Genomic DNA, 16,406 nt, shown 5'->3' on the forward strand with positions numbered 1-16,406 from the left:
GTTATGAAATGCATATGGTTAGAAAGATGCTTTAAAAGTAGAATATATTGATCCACACAAGTATCACTCGAAATTGCACGGTTTTCCTTTTACGTCGCGAACTATCACGGTCGGCCATTTATGTGAGTCAAAATTTTGACTCCCATAAATGGCCGAACGTGTTAGTCGACAGAGTAAAAAAGAAAACCACGCAATTTCGAGGCATATTTATGTAGATCATTGTATTCTACTTTTACAATATCTTTCTAACCATATACATTTTACAACAAACGGTTACAGAACGCTTTTCAAAGACCAACTCGACCGATCCAAGGCAACGTGTTCCTTTAAAAAAAAACAGTGTACATTTTGCACGCCGTTTCCAACATCAAACATAGTCTAGAGCAGAGGTGTGGAAAATTCCCCCGCCCAGTCTGCTTTTCAAGGAGACTGCTTAGGAAAGGGTGTTGTTATTCTTGAAGGTCTTGGGCAGGTCCGATACCATCCTGGGTTTCTTAAAACCCGTCCTGCAGGAGTCTTGAGCATTATATACACACACGGTAGCAGCAACAAAATCAGACGTGATTTTTGACACTCTTCCAGTTGATGCAACTGCAGAAAATCTTCGGGAAACAGTACAAAGCAGCAAATTTTGAGTGGCACGCTCAATTTTGTACAGAATCAGCCTGCACATAACTGCTGTCTGGTGTTTACCCCAGTCGGCTGTCAGCCAGCTGATGGCATTGTGATGAATACAGCTGGTAACCATTCAGGTGCAGTTAGTTGGTTACCAACTATACTGCAGCGCACCTATATGTTACATACCAGCTTCTGTTGGTATCCGACTTTCATACACCAGCCCCTGATGGAGTTCAACTGCCGTATACCAGCTACTGTTGGTACCCCGCACCATACTGACCCTGGCTGTACCCTCCGTACCCACCACCTTGTTGGGGTACAGGACCAGGTCCGACTGATCCCACAGGTACAGGGCCTGGGGGTCCCTGGCCCGGAGCCTGGTTGTACCCGTACCTCCCCTGGGGACCTTGGCCTGGTGGGTAACTCCCATAATTCCCTGGCTGGGGTTGTGGCTGAGGCGGCTGGGGTGCCTGTTGGGGAGGGGGTGGTCCGGGTTGTTGTGGGGGCGGTTGGCCTTGGTATTGGTTGGTGTATGGTTGGCGGGGTCCCGGCTGGGGATACCCGGCCTGCTGAGGCGGGTATTGCTGGCCGTAACCTGGTCCTTGTCCGTAGGGCGGTTGACCTATTGACCAATACAAACAACAACAATCTTGAGTTAAATATTCATGAAATCTACAGGGGGGTTGATTTCTGTTGATAGTATTTCTCTAGGCCTGCTGTCACCTTTCCAAAATACTCTTTACGAAAAAAGTGAGATTTTTTACTTCCCCCCCCCAGAATAACATGATGAGGAATTTACATGCACTAATTCTTAAAAATCTTCCACTTTTTATCTCTAACAGATGCTTGGTCGGACTTTTTGCCGATTTGACCTGAAAATTCAGTTTTAAAATTGTAAAGCTATTTTTAAAAAGTATTAAAAAGTTATAAGCTTTCATTTTCAAACACACAAACAAACAAACAGACAAACAATCACCTGACTGTGCAGCCTGCCGGTACCCGGTCATAGGCTGCTGGCCTGCCATCATCTGACTAGCCTGGCTACCATTCTGTGATGACCCACCCATCATGCCCTGTGCCTGCGGTGGATACCTCTGCTGCGGCATGTGGAACTGTTGCTGGCCAGCCGACTGGTTGCTGGGTATGCTTTGTTGTGGGGGCATCATGCTGCCTGAAAATAAAAGAACGGAGAAATAATATCTGAACAAAATTATGTCTGCGAAAGTTATAGTACATTTTATGGTCCAAGAAAAAAGAGAGATGGTTCTCGAGATGGATTTAGTGGGATGCGCTACATACTTGGCAGCACAGGCTGTAAACGTGCAGTTTTTGGAACCGTTCCATCGTTTTAATCCTATATAACATGTATAAAGTATTCAATTCAACAGCGTTCATTTCAAAATACACAATCAATATAAATACAACCTAAATATACAAGAGTTTTAGGTATGGGAGACTTTTGGAACACTTGGTGGCAGCAGACTTACCAGGTAAAATCCATTGTTCTCAGTCATGTGCACACGCTCAGAACTACGTAAGCAATGGAAACTTACCTGGTAAGTCTGCTGCCACCTAGCGTCCTAAAGTCTCCCATTGGGGACACAGCCAAGGAAGCACAGCTTGTGTTTGGGAGTGCCCATACACGGATGTACAAAATAAAACTAACATCTGAATAATTTATTTTAAAAGGTGGTCGCGTTTTTTGAGACTCGATCTGAATGATGTGTATGGCACAATGCTACCAGGGTCTACTCATCTTGAGGTTATTCTACAAATGCTTGCCCCGAACCATTTGACATAGCAAATGTCTCTATAGTCTATAGAATTCAAATGTAAGCGATAATTTGTGACTAAGCAAGTCATTGTACCAGACATTATTCAAATCCGACTCGCAAAAAAAATGGCTTATTGACAACGAGTGACACCTACCTTGTGACTGGGGCATGGCGGCGTGGGAGTGCGCCGACGCCCCCTGGGAGATGCTTGGATTGTAGCCGCTTTGCATGCTGGGATTAGGAGGCATTGTGGGATTGCTGGGTACGTTGGCGGCCGGCATGTTGTTATTAACGGAGCTGACTGGGGGACCCATCAGGCCCTGCTCACTCATCGGTGGAGCTGAAATACCAAGAAAAAACCCAGATGGGCTTCAACACACCTTCAACCATTTTGTCAACCAAAAGATCGTACAACTAAACCCTAAACCTACATCCCCACCACCACTAACAAATTTCCCTAAATTTTGTTTGAATTTTGTATTTTTTTCTTAAATTAAAACCTATCACCATAAGTACTGCTAAACCAAACTAACAGTGGCTCATACTTAAATGAACCAAATGTATCAGAGCACAGAGTATCTTTGGTGAAGCTTATCGATGGATATTGCATGCCTGAGCAGTTTGGGTTGTAGAAATAAACCTAGGTAGGGAAAAGAGACCTCAAATAAGCATGCCGGCAAGATCCAGCCGATAAAACCTACAATCTTTAAGAGAAAGCGTGTCAACTGACCACATGGTGTAAATTGTTATTGAGAACGTTTCTGTTTCTTGTCAGGTTTGTCAAGTATGCATTAGCTACTTCCTACTAACATTTTATTATTATTTATTATTAATATTATTATTATTTATTATTATTAAGTATTATTTATACATGGTAGCCCCATCAGTGTAAAAACACTGTTCTCTCTGGGGGCCCTGTAGAAAAGCAATACACCGAACAGGAGATAAACAAATACACATGTATAAATAACAAACCCCACAAAAGCCACAACAGCACCCTATACCACCAGGAACAAAACAGAGAGAAAGGGGCAACAAAAAGCCAATTATGCAAAACAAATCAATGACTCCGTAAACGCCAGTAATATTTTCCGGCTGGTTAATTCAACCACATGAAAACAATTCAACGGCATGGATTATTTATGGTGGCACCAGCTGTCCACAAAACCTTACAGTGCTCATGTGTGTGCTATGCCTATGTACATGGCAGAGGCTTTCACTTCATAAAATCATATAAAAATTGGTGGCTGATCTTAAATAGTCAGAAAATAAAAGGGTTAGCCCCTATGCCTCAGTGCAAAGTAACAATCAAGAAACACATGAATTCCACACACACAAGCAATTGTATTCAATCTAACATAATATAAACCTAGGAAAACACTACAATACTCAAAGTGCTTTACCACATACTTAAAATGAATCAAATAAAAAGCAATATGGGGTAAAACAAAAATAGTTAGAATTTAGCACAATTAAAGGAACACGTTGCCTTGGATCGGTCGAGTTGGTCTTTGAAAAGCGTTTGTAACCGTTTTTTATAAAATGCATATGGGTAGAAAGATGTTGTAAAAGTAGAATACAATGATCCACACAAACATGCCTCGAAATTGCGTGGTTTTCCTTTTACCTCGTCGACTAACACGTCGGCCATTTATGGGGGTCAAAATTTTGACTCCCATAAATGGCCGACCATGTTAGTTTGCACAGTAGAAGGAAAACCACGCAATTTCGAGGCAAACTTGTGTGGATCATTGTATTCTACTTTTAAAACATCTTTCCAACCATATGCATTTTATAAAAAACGGTTACAAACGCTTTTGTTTTGACCAACTCGTCTGATCCAAGGCAACGTGTTCCTTTAAAAAAAAAAACGCTTCTCTTAAGATATATACTCTTAGAAAATTGCAAAGATGAAAGGACACAGATTGACAGCAATAATACATTTTTAAAAGCAATGAGAAAAGTTATATGAGATAATGAGACAGATAAGAAAATGAGAGAAAAGGAAAGAGAGATTTTGTGATAATTGTATTTAGGATAATGATAATAACAAGAGCGATAGTCATTAGAGAGTGTTCTTTACACTGAGTGGCCAATAACATAATGTTACAAGAGAACAGGCCAGCCGTCGATTTCACAAAACTCTTCCTAACTTAAGACTAATCTTATAGGACTTAGGACGAGTCCCAACCCTGCACTGTAGCATGCAGACCTTAAGATTAATCCCAAGTTACAGGACGAGTTCTTTGTGAAATCGACCCCTGGCACCTACAAAGGCCAAGACCAGGGCAACAAAGCTCATGGCCTCTGTGTTATTCAAGGCCTGAAAGATTGAATGCAAACAAACCACAAGGCTTAATAAACAAAAAATATTAACAAAGGCAAGCAATTAATAATAAAAAATACTTAATACTGTGCTTAGTACTACATTTCTAAGCGCTATGATGGTGTTGGCCTTCAAGACTATAAAAGTAAAACCAGGGAAATAGCACTAAACAATACCAACAAAATCAAATCAACAGTTTTAAGCAGGTAAATATAATAAACATGAGACAGATCAATTAAGTTATAAATAGTCAATTCAACACCATGTAATTTCAACCCCAGACAGGGCTAAATTTCATAGACTGCAGTAAGCACAACAACCTGCCAAGCATAGACAAGCTTGCTCAGCAGAAGTGGGTCACCAGCCAAACTACCGCTTAGTTCACAATGAAGTGACTAGTGCCCCACTATTTTTATGCTAAGCAAAGAACTTTGCCAAGCAGAATAGCTCCACAGATCTGCTTAAGAAGAAAAAGTAGCTATGGAAAACAACAAATATGCTTTAAACTGAATAAGATCACCAGCTCAAATAAATAGCATGCCTCTTGTGTCAGATGTGACTGGTATCCTGCCAATTTTTGCTTAGCAAGTGACCTTTTCTGCTACAGAGCTCTATGAAATTGAACCCAAATAGGGTACTAATATAAGCAGTACATGGTGCCTTAAAAAAAAAAACACGAATGAAAAAAGCGGACAACTGAAATTGAAATGTTTCAAGAGTATTCTTAAATACGACCGTCAAATTAATTGTATTCCTACCTTGGCCCGGCTGTTCCTGCGGCATTGGACCCCTTGGGAAGCTGCCCATACTCTGTGTATTGCCTGCTGTGCTGAAGTTTGGCATGTTACTGCTGGTCGTGCTCGCTGGGGGCCCCATAGAGGTCGGCCCATCAGCCATCTGGGCACCTTGGGGAAGTAAATATATACAAACACGTAAATCTCACAATTGAACCACTCCAAATCCTTGTAGCCCTGCCAAAAAGGATTCTAAAGGAGGGAGGGTCTTGGGTCCAGATTACAATTGCTTATTACTGGGTCAGGAATTTCAATCTTATCCAAGTCCAAAGAATTGATGTGGAAAGATATACATGTATAGCAAATGAGGATGTTGGAGGATTGAGGTCACCTGCTGGCAAAATTACAACAGGATTTAACAAATATATATATATATATATATATATATAATATGAGAAAAAATATCATAATAATAATGAAAATATTAGTTAATCTATAGCATCTTTAATAATATTGTATCTTTACACTTTTTCATAAAATTAAAATAAATGTAACCCACAAGGGAAACTGACTGGGTAAATTTGTAAATGATTTTTTGGGGTTGAACGAAGAAAAATTGACTAGAGTGGGATTCAAACCAACGACCTCCACATTAACATCCAGAGGTCGGTCGAATCCCACTCTAGTCAATTTTTCGTTGTTGAACCCCAAAAAAGAAATAAATAAACAAACAAGTAAACAAACGAACCAGGCTTTCCTTGATTCCTTCCCTGCATCTGCCCCATGGGGATGCCCGGCGTTGTTGCCGGGGGCAAGGTAGCTGGACCAGCACTCATCTGTTGTTGTTGTTGATGCTGCTGTTGCTGTTGCTGCTGCTGTTGTTGCTGCTGTTGTTGCTGCTGCTGCTGTTGCTGTTGTTGTTGCTGCTGCTGTTGTTGTTGTTGTTGTTGTTGTTGCTGTTGTTGTTGTTGCTGTTGTTGTTGTTGTTGTTGTTGCTGCTGCTGCTGCTGCTGCTGTTGTTGTTGTTGCTGCTGCTGTTGTTGTTGTTGTTGTTGCTGCTGCTGCGGGGTCATGGGGGTTGGTGGTGGGGGTTGTTGTTGCTGCTGATGCTGTTGCTGCTGGTGCATCATGTTATCTTGCTGTGAGTTGACCATCCCGCCGGGCCCCATCGGCGGAGGGTTAGGGGGGTTCATGGCCTGAGGAGGGGGGTTCATGGCCTGAGGAGGAGGGGCAGAGCTCATATTGGAACTGCTCTGGTTTGGACCCTAAACAAAACCAGAAAAGAAATATTTATTTATGTATTTATACCAGCCAACACAAATTCCTTACATATACAAATAAAACTTCAATAATTTGGATCCAGAATGCCCCCAAGTTTGGAAAAATCCCGGGGAAAACCCTACAGTTATTAATGATAACAATATAAGCGAAAACTTTTATCAAGTGAGGGAGTGCTTCATGGGGGAATTAATAATTATTACAAACAAAGAACAGATCAAAGAGGAAGGGCTGTAACAAGAGTTTTGTTCACGGGAATCATCCAGAATTTGTATTAATGGTTTAAACATTCATACATGATTCCCAAATGCGAGAACACATACAAAAAAAAACACATTTAAAAGTGATTTCTTTGTTGCATACCCTTTGTTGGTCTTGGTTTGTCAGTTCCAGTTAAGACTTACCCCAAGCAGGTTCTGAATCCCTTGATTGGAATCAGCAATCGTTGCTAGGTACACTAGATTCCTGTGCAGTATCTGTTGGTACCTGAGAATGGGACAAAGAAATAGTCCAATAAATAATAATAATTTGGGAGGCTAATCATCCTAACTCGCAGCTAAGAGCTGCATTGTGAAGGACGCGGCTACAACATGTTCGGGAAGCTGGCATTCAAGGGTGCCTTTGGCAGCCAGCCACATCAACCCGTTATGACCACGGAGCACAGCCAGAGATCGAAAGTGTTTGATCTTTCCCGAGGGAGGAAACCCGGATGTTTGAAAAACCTTCGTGGCAACAGCAGAGAACCAACGCACAACTCAACTCACATATGGCCCCGACCGGGTATCGAACCAGGGTCACCTTGATGAGAGGCGAGTGCTTTACGCACAAGCCAAACCATGCCTCGCAAATTAGGTACTCATGACAGTGTAGTGGCCTAGCAGTCTAGCGTATCCTACTTAAATTCTGAGTAAGTTAAGAGCATCCCCCAATGGAAAACATCACAACAACTTTTTGTTAAGAAGACAATTGGATAAAGAAATTCAAGTTTAATACATGGAAGGAAAATCCCCTAGGAAAAACCCACGCAGTTAGGTAGGGACTAAAAACCCCAATCCACATGCAAGGCTTGTCCGGGTATCAAACCGGGGGTAACACAAAGGTAAAAAGCAGGGACAGAAACCACTGAGCTAAACTGACTGCCCTATTGACTGCATCATCTGAGATAAGTTTGAATCCCAGTCATGACATCCAATGTCCTTACATAAGACACTTACAGAGGGTCTGCGAGTACTCTCAGAAAAGCAAACAACCTCATGGAGAGAAGACAAGGAAGGAAGTTTCAGTTTAGAGTGGGAAGACAAACTTGAGAGAATTATGCATTCCAGGTTGAACTCACACAGTTAAAGGCAATGAATGAATACCCAATACACATGGTGCTCTGATGGGATTCAAACCAGGGTCCTAGAGGTGGAAGTCGAGGAAAGAGACCAATATGCCAACCTGATTGACCTATGACCTCAAGAAAAAAAGGCCTAATACTTACTGGGTAACCTCTGATGCCCGTCCCTTGTTTTGATAATCGACGATTGTTTGAATCAGCTGATTATTCTCATCCAACATCTGAAAACAAAATGAGGGAAATATTTTATTGCTGCAAAAATATCCTAAATCTCAAAAATATTTTCGTTCACTACAGACCAACTTGGTCTTAAAGGGTCATATTTCCTGGTTAAACTATTTCCCATCCACACAATGTTTATAATAACAACGGTGGAAATAGTACAGCTTAGTTACAATAATTGGAATCATATTAATACAAAAATTTTTTCAATTTACGACAAGTCAACAGATACAACGTCACTGGATGGGAGAGCACCAACATTTATTATCCTATCTTATCCAAATTTAAACAGATTTTACCTAAAACCTATCCACCATTTTGGGTGTTTTCTAAGCACCATGATCAAAGGCAAAGCAACCCTTTCAATTCTTTTCTAGTAAATGCATTAAACAACAAAATAACCTGTTAACATTTCATTTTGAGTCACAGATGAATCATGAGTGAGATGATATAGTAAGGTTTGCGGTAACACTATGTAATGATAATCTCTAAATGAGTTGGGGTGGTTCCGAAAAGAACGACGTTTCTCCAGAAGACGATCAGAGCATACTGATTGAGTTGAGTTGAAACTTATCATCAAAGGTTGAGTTGAACCAACAGTTCTTTTCAGAACCACCCCAACTCATTTAGAGATTATCATTACATGGTGTTACAGCAAACCTTCTATTTCTATATTGTATTTCCACCATGCAAAGTTTCAAATCCTATTATATGAGTGAGATGATGAGTTTGTTATGTTTGTGGTATTTCATGAAAAGAAAGCAGTGATCCAATGGAGAAGGCAATACCGTCATAAAAAATGTTGTTTTGTCGGCACAGTATACAGAGCCCTCTTTGTTTGATGGGTAGCAAACATTATAACAAAATTACCCAATTTAGCGTAGGATTGCACTCACTCCCTCTTTAGTATTTGCTAACACCAATGCATTCTGCAAATGATTTTTTTTTTAAATAGGCCTAACTAAGCCTAAGAAGACTTGAAGCAAAAAATATCCTTCACAATTTACCCACACATCCCAACACATAGGCTAAATACATTAAAGATGCTATGTCAGATTTTTGGCCCCAAACATTAAAAAATAGATTTTGTTTGAGTGAATGGTATTTCGAAGAGTATCACCCACTATAACGAAAAAAGTTTAACGTTTACTTTTAATGGTAAGGAACCATGACAAAAATTTAAAACGTTTCTTATAAAACACATAAGCATTGGTCACGTGATATATTGTCGGGATCCCGACAGAAACTAATTTTGAGCATTTTATTTCACTGTTACTATTAATTGGCGGACTCTTTCGAGCAATGACTCAAATGAAAGCTTGTAACTTTCTCAACCCCCATCAAAATACCTTAAAATTGAATTTTAAATCAAAATTTTTGGGTCAAATCGGCCAAAAATCTGACATAGCATCTTTATAATTGATAGTATAGTCTATAGACGATGTGACCTATGTTTACATTCAAACTGCCCTCTGTTGACAAAACACTATATACGTCATGTTTGGGCACTGAGTTGCGTATAGTCATAGTAAGATTGCGTACACTTTCTAGCTGGCTGCCAAAAACACAAAGGTTTTGCGCGGGGGTATGTGCGCGAATCATGTTATGGTTTTCGTGTGACGTCAGAGGTCACATCGTCTATACAAATCACATGATTTCTTTTTCTCATTCGAGGAATTGAGGATTTTGTTTTTAGGAAAAATTTATTAATACATCGTACATGATGCAGTCTGTCTGAAATTGCGGTATGCAAATTAGCATTTACCAACACTGCCTAGAAGAATAGTAGGCTAGTGCAAACAAAAAAAACAGCCCCCCCCCCCCCAAAAAAAGGCAATTTTTTTTTTTTTAATAAAGTAAAGACTAAAGTCATTGTAACAAATTCTTAACAACATTGACAACAAACAAAACAAGTTGGAATTGAAGTTAAAATCCCGGAAAATCCCTGTGACTCCCGAGTCCTTTTCACTACCTTGTCTAGCCCACCTCAGCATGATACTTGATAAATTCAGTTGACAGTGTCCGAATATTATGGTTTGTCTATCTCCGGATTAAGCCCCCCCCCCCCCCCCCCCCCCAGTACATTCTTGACGATAAGGAATCATGCATCACTAACCTTTTGTATTGTTGCCTGGTCGGGAACCGATTTACCCCGCTGTCTGGGCGGCACGAACGCAAGTGACATTTTCCCCACAGCTGTTGCAGTTCGTGGTGGAAATGATAGCTGAAAAACAAACCAATACAATTTACTACAGAATTTCTCTACCGTTGGACTCAGAATCTCGGAAATTGAGCACTAAACCGCCAGACAATTTGCTGTCAATCGTGCGTTTTAAAAACACGCTGTGTAATTATTTTTTCTTCTTTATGATCGCATGTTATGGCGCCCTCCATTGACTGAAACAATCAGCTGGTTTAAAATAAATAGAGAGGGCGCTGTTTCATTATTTGTTTATCAGAAATTCACACACGTCAAGTAAACAGGCACAACACCACACGGAGACACCCCGATACCGGGTAGAATTATGGCAAATTTACAAGGAAACCCAAGTTCAACGGTGCATCAGGAGTACCTCAGTGCTGCCGTCGAAATTGCAAGAAAAGCAGGAGAGGTAAAAATATATTTAGAAATAAATTAATCATAATTATTTCATAAAGAATGATAAACATAGTCTCATTCAATTCATATAATTATAATCATTTAAATAAATTTAAATTATATTATTTCATAATTATTCAATTGACAAAATAGGGACACCGCCAACAAAATAACTCAGTTGGTAAAGCGTCGGCATGTTAATCCGGAGGTCGTTGGTTCGAATCCCACTCTTGTCAATTCTTTGTTCAATCCCCCAAATCAATTTATTTATGTGTAAACTTTTTTCCCGTTTCATTACGGAATGTAGAACCGACTGACCATAAATAAGGCAAGTGTTAAATGAGGCATATAGGGGCCTACTCGCTTAAAAACTAACAACAAAAACCTCTGTCACATGTAAGTTATTTGCTAATCTAATGGTTGTACTGTATTATATAGTTTATGGATCACTTTCTGTTTCAACAGGAAATTCGTACCACATTCCAACTCAAAAAGACAATTGAAATCAAGAGTTCACCGGTTGACCTGGTGACCGAGACGGATCAGAAAGTGGAGAAACTCATCATCTCCTTCCTTCAGAATAAGTTCCCCGATCACAGGTACAGACCGCTTGCATCTGTGCATTGGCCGCCATCTTTGATGAATTGTGCATGCATGATCATTGTGCATGCATGATCAGTTTGCACAGCCAAACTGGTTTCCAATGTTTTACATCAAAGATTTTGTTTAACTTTTTTTAATTTTTTATTTTATGCAAGTCGCCAGACACACAAGGCCTGAAGACTGCTTCAAGGTGCGGGCTACAAATCATAATTATTTCATAATGGCCTGATGTTTCGCCCCTAGCAGAGTCTTTCTCTATTTTTGTCTTGCAGTTTTATTGGTGAGGAGTCAACAGCAGCTGGAAGTCATTGTGAACTAACAGATAATCCAACATGGATTATTGACCCGGTGGATGGAACTACAAACTTTGTCCATTGGTAGGTTTTGTAGAGCTCACCGGAATCTATTAATAGTAATACTCTGTTACTTCTCTTTCTCTTTTTTTTCTCCAAGCGTATGCAGAAAATTTAAACACCCTTTTTCTATTTTGCAGCTTTCCATTTGTGGCAGTCTCAATCGGACTGTCAATAAATAAAGAGAATACCGTTGGTGTGATCTATAACCCAATACTGGATGAGATGTTCACAGCAATAAAAGGAGGCGGAGCGTTTTGCAACGACAAGCCCATCAGCTGCTCAAAGCAAGAAGGTTACAAGTGCTCAAATTTGTTATATTTAATTTTTCAATTATTTTTTCATCTCATTTAATGAGGGGCACATTGTACTCGAATCTCTCAAAAGTTTGCTGTTGGGAATTGCTCCTTATCCTTTTAAAAAGTTAATCATGCACAAAGACAGTGTTTTTTTTTAAGGCCTCTTGACATGCACTTCACGGAACATGGTCTGCCACTTTGTTGAATAGCAAATTTGGTTCTTAATAATAGCGGACCCTATTGCGTCATGAAATTAAACCAAAAACACACTATTCAAGGGATTTGTATGAATCATTCTTTGTAGGGTTGTGCAGATCATGGTAAAACCAACATCTTTAGAAAAAAAGAATTATCAACATTGATGATTCACCCCCCCCCCCCAGATATCTGTAAACAGTGTTTAGCCATTGCTGAGTTGGGAAGCAGTCTCGAATAAAGCTCATGTCAAGACCAATACTTAACTGTACATGGTCAAACCAACATTATCGTTAAAACCTTTTCACAATGTTGATAATTTCTTTTCTTCTTCCAGATGTTTGTAAATGTTTAGCCATTGCTGAGGTGGGAAGCAGTCGCGATAAAGCCCACGTCAAGACCAAGTTAGGCAACATTGCTGCCGTCATTGATCGAGGGGCTCATGGGTAGGTGTTTTCTACTTATAGTGTCATAGAAAATATCACCACAAAAGGAGAGCAAAAGCACAATTTGCTTACCGATAAATAAACTTTATGAAATGGTACTTTGGCTTGTAACTGAGCCCACTTCTTGAGCATACAGTTTTGCTTAAAGCAAACAAATTAACAGGATACCAGTCAGAAATGGTGCATGTGACATGGTATTTTGGCTGGTAACTTTATTCTGGTAAGCATAAGTTTGTTGTGCTTAGCTACCTTTGTCTTTTTTTTTTTTTTTTAATGTGTCTCGTGTTTTGTGATCCAGATTACGATCTCTAGGATCAGCAGCCCTGAATATGTGTCAGGTAGCGAGGGGTGGAGGGGACGTTTACTTTGAGCATGGCATCCACTGCTGGGACATGGCTGCAGGTGCTGTCATCGTAACGGAGGCTGGTGGAACAGTCATCGACCCAAAAGGTAAGAGATTACAATTGGACTATTATTAGAACTACAAAAACCTTATGCGTAAAACTACTGAAACCTCAGCACAATTAAAGGCACTGGACACTATTGGCAATTACTCAAAATAACTGTTAGCATAAAAACTTACTTGGTAACAAGCAATGGAGAGTTGTTGATAGTATAAAACATTGTGCGAAATGGCTCCCTCTGAAGTAACGTATAGTTTTCGAGAAAAAAGTTATTTTCCACTAAAATATTTTAACTTGATTTGGAGACCTCAGAATTAGATTTTCAGGTCTGAAATCAAGCATCTGAAAGCACACAACTTCGTGTGACAAGGGTGTTTTTTCTTCCATTATTATCTCGCAACTGCGACGACCAATTGAGTTCAAATTCTCACAGGTTTGTTATTTTGTACATATGTTGAGATACACCAAGTGAGAAGACTGGTCTTTGACAATTACCAAAGGTGTGCGGTGTCTTTAACGGAGTAGTTGAAAAACAGTAGTAGGCCTAGCGACTGGACTAATGATTTAAAAGTCGCGACTACAACACTAGTCGCATTAGTCGCCCAGGACTACTCCGTATTAACTTCACTACCACGGAGTGAGTTCTTAATTGTTTGCAGGACCGCTGCTAAAACATAGGATTCGAACTGCCTCTAGCTACCGGGCAATCTCGGTGGTCTTGTTGGTATGACACTGCTCTAGAATTGCAAAGGTCGTGGGTTCGAATCCCACCCGAGTAAAAATGCCTGTGATTTTTTTTCACAGGACTCGGGGGAAAGTACTGAGTATACAGTGCTACACACATTGGTGTATATGGGTAAAAACCAAAAATTAATATTCTTTATCCCCGATGCAAATTTAACATCTATTAAATTCTTAATTGTTCTCACTGTTTTGACTAGCTTGCTCCAGTCATTGTCAGGCGACTGAATTATTAATCAATTGCAATGATTGTTTTTTCACTGTAGGTGGGCCGCTCGATTTGATGAAGCGAAATGTAATAGCAGCAAGTTCTCCACAGCTTGCAGAAACTATATCATCATGTCTAACCCACATAGAGTTCCCCAGGGACTAGTTCTAGGGTGTTTTTTTATTGTGCACAAGGTGTAGTCATTTAGAAATTTAACAAAGAATATGCAGAGACATTGAGTGCATACTGTGGTATGCATTATCGGCGCCCGCACAGGATTAATAGGTGAGCACAATATACTGAGTTTGAAATCTACCGAGCATGAAAGATTTATGAGGAATATCTGACGTCCAAAATCAGTACTGTCCAATACCCACAGCAAGGAAATGTATGCGGGCCATGGAATCTTAAACCTGGTTAGAGTAGTAGATTACAGGAAATATTTGAATTATGGAGGTCTTAAATTTTTCTTGCCCTAAAACGGACCCTCGGGACTCTGTATCTGCATGATCTGTGTACAGCACAGAGGAAGAAGTCTACATAGGACTAGGTATCAATGTGTTCAACATTGTACAATGCTTCCACAGTGGGCAAGGAAGGCAAATCAGGGGCCGCTTTCACAAAGAGCTAAGATTGATCTTAACTGCAAAACAATCGCGGTTGCTTAAGTCACAATACAAATCGCTATGGTGATATTGACAATTTGTCTAATGATGAATTGTATTGCTTTGTGAAATCGACCCCAGCTCATTAACCTCTGGGCTTTTGGCAGATTTGTTAAGAGTAAAACCTTAGTTGTCACCCATTTGTCAACTGTGAATAAAAACAGGCAAGTCAAAACACTTTCCTTTTCAGCAAGGCCAACTAGAATTTTGTTAATTAGTTAAACTAAAATGTTAACTAGTAAAATTACAATGTGGGGCACGACATAGCCTGGTGTCAAGCACTCGGGACTCAAGCTCTGGTGTTTCTGATCACCATAGAGTGGGTTTGTGCCCCGGTCATGACACTTTTGTTGCCACCCATTCACAAAATGCGAGTAAAAGCAGCAAGACCAATTAAAATTTTGTTAACTAGTCAAACTACAAAGTAAACTATGTAATTAAAATGTCGGGAGTGACATGGCTGAGTTCAGTTTCTGGTGTTTCTGATCATCATAATGTGGGTTTGATGCCGCCCCCCACCTCATTTTAAACACTACACGACTGCCATTAGTTACTGCAGCATGCAATACGGTTGGAAAACATGCTCATGTATACCTCATTACCTCTAAATTATTTCATGATCACAAACTGGACAACCATCCGTCGCAAAAAAATAGAGACGTGAAATATGATGAAAGTGCTTTTATAAAGAATATTATCCGTTGTTAAAATTTTGTAATTAGATAAATGAAATAAATATAACTCATTTAACTAGATTGTGTATTTACTTTGATGTACGAATATTCCTATTATCACACTACTGCCAAAGTAGTAGTTCAGTTTAAAGGCACTGGTAATTGTCATAGACGAGTCTTCTGGATAAAATAACAAACCTGTGAACATTTTAGCTCATCAATTGGTCGTTAAAGTTGAGAGATAATAATGAAAGTAAAAACACCCTTAAAGTCACACAAACTTGCATGCTTTCAGATGCCTTATTTGGAGACCTCAAAATCTAATTCTGAGGTCTCAAAATCGAATTTGTGGAAAATTACTTCTTTCTGGAAAACTACGATACTTCAGACTCAGAGGGAGCCGTTTCTCACAATGTTTATACTACCAACCTCTCCCCATTACTCGTTACCAAGTAAGTTTTTATGCTAATACTTATTTTGAGAACAGTATTTTGAACCTGGAACATCGAAGAGCGCAAGATAGACAAGAGTGGAAAAAGAAAATTCGTGGAGCCAACGTCCTGCGGGATACGGTGCAAGATTGATTGACGAATAGTATCCACTGCCTTTAAGTTTTTTGTTATCATGTACCGCATATTGTCAGCTAGATGATGTTGTCTTTTAGATTATGTTTCAATAAACTGATGTTAAAAGACATTTTCTGTTCGGAACACCAAATTCATGCTTGTTGTGTTATATTAAGGCACTGTAATAAATATCAGACAGTAATCATGGTACTGTCTTAGACCCTTGGCAGGATATAATGTTAAAATTTACAAACAATAATCTAAAAATGAACACATTTCAAAATTATAAGGAAAGAAAATTCAAAAATCCTGCAATTTCGCAGTACTGTTTACTGTAAATACAGTACAACTTTACATGTAT

At 39.6% G+C, this 16,406-nt stretch overlaps 2 protein-coding genes across 2 annotated transcripts; one reads left to right on the plus strand and one right to left on the minus strand.

Annotated features, from left to right (window-relative positions):
* Positions 1-254: 254 nt before the first annotated feature.
* Positions 255-10,645, minus strand: LOC139934983 (uncharacterized). Its single transcript, XM_071929419.1, has 8 exons — positions 10,409-10,645; positions 8,215-8,291; positions 7,136-7,217; positions 6,202-6,718; positions 5,478-5,624; positions 2,548-2,733; positions 1,595-1,789; positions 255-1,240 (listed from the first exon to the last, which is right to left on the minus strand). The coding sequence occupies exons 1-8, from the start codon at positions 10,475-10,477 to the stop codon at positions 870-872; spliced, it is 1,644 nt and encodes a 547-aa protein (XP_071785520.1). The 5' UTR covers positions 10,478-10,645; the 3' UTR covers positions 255-869.
* Positions 10,646-10,754: 109 nt separating this feature from the next.
* On the plus strand, positions 10,755-16,290 carry LOC139934987 (inositol monophosphatase 1-like). The gene is made up of 7 exons (XM_071929426.1): positions 10,755-10,904; positions 11,357-11,490; positions 11,767-11,871; positions 11,988-12,142; positions 12,679-12,787; positions 13,086-13,237; positions 14,199-16,290. Exons 1-7 carry the CDS (start codon positions 10,818-10,820, stop codon positions 14,303-14,305), a joined length of 849 nt encoding a protein of 282 aa, XP_071785527.1. The 5' UTR covers positions 10,755-10,817; the 3' UTR covers positions 14,306-16,290.
* The last annotated feature ends 116 nt before the right edge of the window (positions 16,291-16,406 follow it).

This window comes from Asterias amurensis, chromosome 3 (genome assembly GCF_032118995.1).
Source record: "Asterias amurensis chromosome 3, ASM3211899v1".
Lineage (NCBI taxonomy): Eukaryota > Metazoa > Echinodermata > Asteroidea > Forcipulatida > Asteriidae > Asterias > Asterias amurensis.